The sequence below is a fragment of the Puntigrus tetrazona genome, chromosome 21 (assembly GCF_018831695.1).
Source record: "Puntigrus tetrazona isolate hp1 chromosome 21, ASM1883169v1, whole genome shotgun sequence".
Classification (NCBI taxonomy): Eukaryota; Metazoa; Chordata; class Actinopteri; order Cypriniformes; family Cyprinidae; genus Puntigrus; species Puntigrus tetrazona.
In genome coordinates, this window is record NC_056719.1 from 18,991,518 (window position 1) to 18,996,761 (window position 5,244).

The window sequence follows — 5,244 nt, forward strand, 5'->3', positions numbered from 1 at the left end:
CGCGAAACAACCTGCATAAACAGCAGCGCACGCGCACGCACACACGCGCACAGAAAGCACTGTCGCTTTCTCTATTATTTGTACACGTAGAGTAAGCAACTTTTCCCTGGAAACTATATATATATATATATATATATATATATATATATATATATATATATATATATATATATATATATATATATATATATATTATTTTATCATTATGCTTATAAACATAACAGTGTCATTAAAAGCATAACACTTTGTATATAATATACAAAATATGTCAACAATGTATCAATGGCACCAGAACATATACAAAATAATAATAATAATAATAAAATAGTTGTTCAGTATAATTAACAGGGTTAACTTTGGTTATTATTTTAAAAGACACTTTATTTTGTTTTATCAGTAAGAAAATATTTCTGTTGTAAGGACCCAATGTTTTTCCAGTTTAGATTTAAAAAAATAAACTGCAGGAGATGAAGAAATAATATCTTCCAAAAAATAAGACCTGACCTTTTAATTTTCTTCCTGAAAAAAAAAACATTTTACCTATCAGTGTTTCAGTTCAGGAAAAGAAATAGTTTTAGGATGAGAATAAAGGCATGTTTAAAAGCATACAGATTCCTGTAACTATGGTAACTCTTCAGAGGACAGTTAAAGCATTGAGTGGCTAATGATTCGAAGCGCTTCAATCGGATCCCCTCTCGCGAATTATTTGACTCAGCCGATGAAGCGGATGTTTAAAGTCGTGTTTCCAGTACGGCGGAAAGCTGCGCTCCACAGGAAATGCCACGTGTACCAAGTGCGCATGCGCGCTGCCCGTGCTCAGCTCGACTTCCGCTGAAAGGAAGGCGCTGTTTATCACCGCGACGCTCGGCAGCGCGAGATAGAGAATGACCGCAGCCGCGGGCCTGTGAGACGCTCGCTGACCGATCCGACCTCAGCATGTCCAGCGGCGGCTTCGCGTCACAGAACGGCGCCGGAGGCCCGTACTCGAACGGTGAGTACCTCGCGTCTGACGCGTCTGAACGCGCCGCGCTCAGGCCGAGAGTTTCTCCGGAGTTTGATCACTTCAGCGACGCGACGCGACCGGCCGGGATCCCAGAGCGTCGCGTCGCTCGATGAAGGCCGAATCCTGTGATCTTCGAGTAAAGTTAATAATCACTGACGATTAGTCAAACAGGTTAAGGCAAGTTAGTTAGCGGACTGGCGTCACACAGACTAGTGACGCAGCTCTCCGCGGTTAGATCATCGATCATCGGTCAGTTCTGATTGATCCGAGACTCTCTGACTGTAAACGTGTGTGTGTGTGTGTGTGTGTGTGTGTGTGTGTGTGTGTGTGTGTCTATAAGAACACGGTCTTATAGAATCAATCAGTCAAAGTGAAAGTAAAATATGTAGTAAATATGATGGAGCTTTCACATTCCTATGCCACGTTTTGATCGTGCTGTCCAACGATTAATCTCATCCAGAATAAGTTTTTGGTTACATAATATATGTGTGTGTGTGTGTGTGTGTGTGTGTGTGTGTGTGTACGCTGTGTACATTATGTTCATATAACAGACACGTGCGTTTATATATTCAACAACGTTTAGTTTATAAAATTTTATGATCTGAATTATATGCATGTAGATATAGATGTATGTACTGTGTATATACTTTTTTTCCGGAGATTTCTACATCTCCTGAAAGCTGAATTAAAAAGCTCTCATTGGTGTGTGGTTTTCTAGGATGAATATAATACTATAGTGTGCAATTATTTGAAAATATGAATCTAAATATTGAGTAAATCACTGTTTAAAGTTGATGCATATTACTAATCAATAATTATTAGGTTTAATATCTTTATAGTGGGAAAATATCCTAATGATTTGTCATAAACTAAAAGTATAAAGTTGACCTGTACAGTGAATCGTTTTCTGTATACACAACCTCTTCTGTGCTGCAGGGACATATATAATACGTAAAAAAACACTAATTTTGGACGGCTCTAATTAATTTATTGAAGTCAATTGATAATAAATCCAATCTAAATACCACGGAGCATTAATACGGTCATGATATGGTGACTGTAAATCAGTGCTCTCTGATTTCTGAATATAATATCATATGAGTTTATGAGTCTGGACTTTATTCCTGAAAATACTTCTCAGGGAATTTTGTGGAGTTTAACTGTTTGCACATTTCAGATGAATGTATTTGTGTCTTAACAGATTTTATTGAAGCAGGTTTACTAAGAAAAGGGCCTTACGGAGTTCCCTATGACAAACCTTTTTATGTTTTGCTGAATTGTGTTTAAAATGAGGAAATAAGCCCCAGGCGCAGCTTAAACCTAGTCCAGACTCAAATACACTTCAGAGCTGTTTCAGATACTGACCCTGATCTTAAAAACACCAGTGCCTTGCTTTGTTTGAAGCCGTTTCTGAAAGTGATCCTGATTTAGTCTAAACCCTGTCTGAAACCAGATCCTCGTCTGACTTTAAGAAATACTTAAATCATGCTGTAGAGGAATATCTTCAATATAGTGGTACGAAAACATTTGAGTTCAAACGTATTCATTTATTTAAAGTATGTTATATAATTGAAAATTAACTCGTAATATTTATGAAATTTATTTGACCTAAAAATCTTGGCTAAATGAATCTGAAAAATGATAAAGCGTGTGTTCGTCTGGAGAAAGCAGGAGTCCTGACTTTTAAGTGCTGCTGTTGTTTGATTCACTGTATTAATATTTCAGGACCGACTGACTCTGAAGGCTCTTCCACTCATTAGAGACGGCGTGTCTCAAACACAGCGGCTCTAAGTTTGGTTGCTCATGTCTTGGATTCAGTGTATGTGTGGAGATCTTCCTCTCCTGAGTTAGTCTGGTTAGGGGACTAGTCTATGACGACCAGTTAAACAGGCTTGTGTTGTTTTGTGCTTCAGGTCCGTCGCAGAGCCCCGTCGGTGTTTTTTCATCTAATCAGGGCTTCATGGCTCCTCCGCAGCCAGGCTACATCAACACGGTCCCGAGCAAAGGCCCGCCGCAGCCCCAGAGCCATCCCATCATGCACCGCAGCACACCGCCGCTCTTCCAGCCGCTCGCTAACTCTGTGAACCACGGTACATCCCTCACCAGTCTAACCCTTCTGAGAGAACCTCCTACAGAACAGCAGTAATACTGACAGATACTATTAGTTTAAAACAGTTTTCTATGTGAAGAAATAGACTTCTGTGATGTGATTCAACATTGCTAATAATCAGAAATGTTTCTCGAGCAGGAAGTCAGTATATTATTCTGATTTCTGAAGGTCATGTGACTCTGAAGACTGGAGGAATGATGCTGAAATAAATCACACTTTAACACACATTCACAGAGAAAACTGCTGGTTTAAACTAATATTTCACTGTTTTTACTGTATTTGTGATCAAATAAATGCAGCCTTGATGAGAAGACGCTCTTTCAGAAACATTAAAAAGTTTGTCATTCATCTGATGAAACGCTGGGAGAGTCTTTAAAAACAACTGCTTTGGACAGAAGTCTGCTGTAAATGATGGGTTCTGAAGACATTCAGACGCTGCTGCTCGAGTGTGTTGAAGCCAAATGAGTCCGACTGAAGTCCATGAAGAAGGGAGCGTTGGCCTCTGCACACCACACACACACACACCACACACACTTACTCACACACACACACACACACACACGCACACCACACGCACTTACTCACACACACACACACGCACTTACTCACACACACACACAGACAGACAGACAGACAGACAGACAGCAGCTCATCAGTTTATCTGCACACAATTAATGTACCTTCATGAGATGGACATTTCCAGCTCTTATTCCAGTCTTATTTACATGAGCATCTGTATACAGCTCAAATCAAACGTTTACAGCCCCCTTGCAGAATCTGCAAAATGTTTATTATTTTACCAAAATAAGATCATAAAAAATGCATGTTATGTTTTATATTTAGTATTGATATTTCACATAAGATGATTACTTTCTCTTAAAAAATAAGAGAAAATGCCTACTAGAGAAAATAAGTTGCATTCATAAAAAACATGCATTATTAACTTATTTTCTCTTCTAATTGCCACGCATGTGTCTTCTGTAACCTCTGAAGGGCAGTACTAAATGAAACAATATTTAGGCAAAATAAGAAAAATGTACACGTCTTCATTCTGCTCTTAATGCAGGATTTCTCCTGGAGTCTGAACCGTCTATGATTGCTGTCCTCTGCGTGAAAATATACAAAATCATAGTCATTCTTGGGAAAAGGTTGGAATGCACACAAATGCTGAAAAAGTAAAAAAAAAAAATTGTGGGATTTTTCTGAAGAACAGCAAGCAGTTTAACTGTTCAGGACAAACAGGAGACTCCTGAAGAATCAAGGGGATGTAAACTTTTAAACCCGGTCAACTATTATTTACTCTTGTGGACTATGTATAAACATCTTTTATGTGAACTCATAGTTAATAGTGTATAATAATTCCCTATTCTACAGTGTGATCAGTTTCTAAAAGGGGGTGTAAACCTTTTTCTTCACCTAATTCATAAATGAAACTGATCACTGAATGTTTGGCACGGCTTGGTCTCTGATTCTTCTGCCATCATTTAATGAGCTCATGTTACTGGAGCTGCATGCAGTATTTCTGCTTTTAGAAGTTCATTTCATTTCATGTGTAATGCTCACTCATGCTCTCTGTCTTCAGCTCCTCCTGTGATGAATGTTATGGCTCCTCCTCTTCCTCCTCCCGCAGCCGTGAGAGGAACTCCTCCTCTTCCTCCTCCCGCACACAGCGATGGTAAGAAGCTCACCCAAATATTATCATCCTCCAGTTTAGATGAAACTTCAGGTGAAATAGAAATGCTTGCATTTAGTCCTCGCTGTGATGAAAGAAATCAACATGAATGTTTTTATGACCAGTGGCCCTAGGGAGGATCACAGAAACCTTCATCAGCAGCACAGATATATTTGTAGCAGTAGACAACTATACATTGTGTGGCTCAAAACTATCCAATTTTTTGACAAAAATCATTAGGCTATTAAGTAAAGATCATGTTCCATGAAAATATTTAGTAGATTTCCTGCTGAAAATAACTCTGTACTTCTAGTAATAAGCATTGCTAAGAACTTAATTTGGACAATTTTAAAGGTATTTTTCTCAGTATTTTTTTGTTGTTGCACCCAGAGTCCAATATTATCCTTTCTGTCCTAATAAACCATACCCATGAAAAGATTACTAATTCAGAGTTCTGAT

The 5,244-nt window shown here is 38.6% G+C and overlaps 1 protein-coding gene across 1 annotated transcript in view; it reads left to right on the forward strand.

The window, feature by feature from the left end:
• Positions 1–782: 782 nt before the first annotated feature.
• Positions 783–5,244, forward strand: part of sec24a (SEC24 homolog A, COPII coat complex component) — a 16,277-nt gene continuing 11,815 nt past the window's right edge. The window contains exons 1-3 of the mRNA XM_043221342.1: positions 783–991; positions 2,917–3,093; positions 4,696–4,788. Of these exons, the coding sequence (XP_043077277.1) occupies positions 937–991; positions 2,917–3,093; positions 4,696–4,788 (325 nt within the window). The 5' untranslated portion in view covers positions 783–936. The remainder of the gene's footprint in view (positions 992–2,916; positions 3,094–4,695; positions 4,789–5,244) is intronic.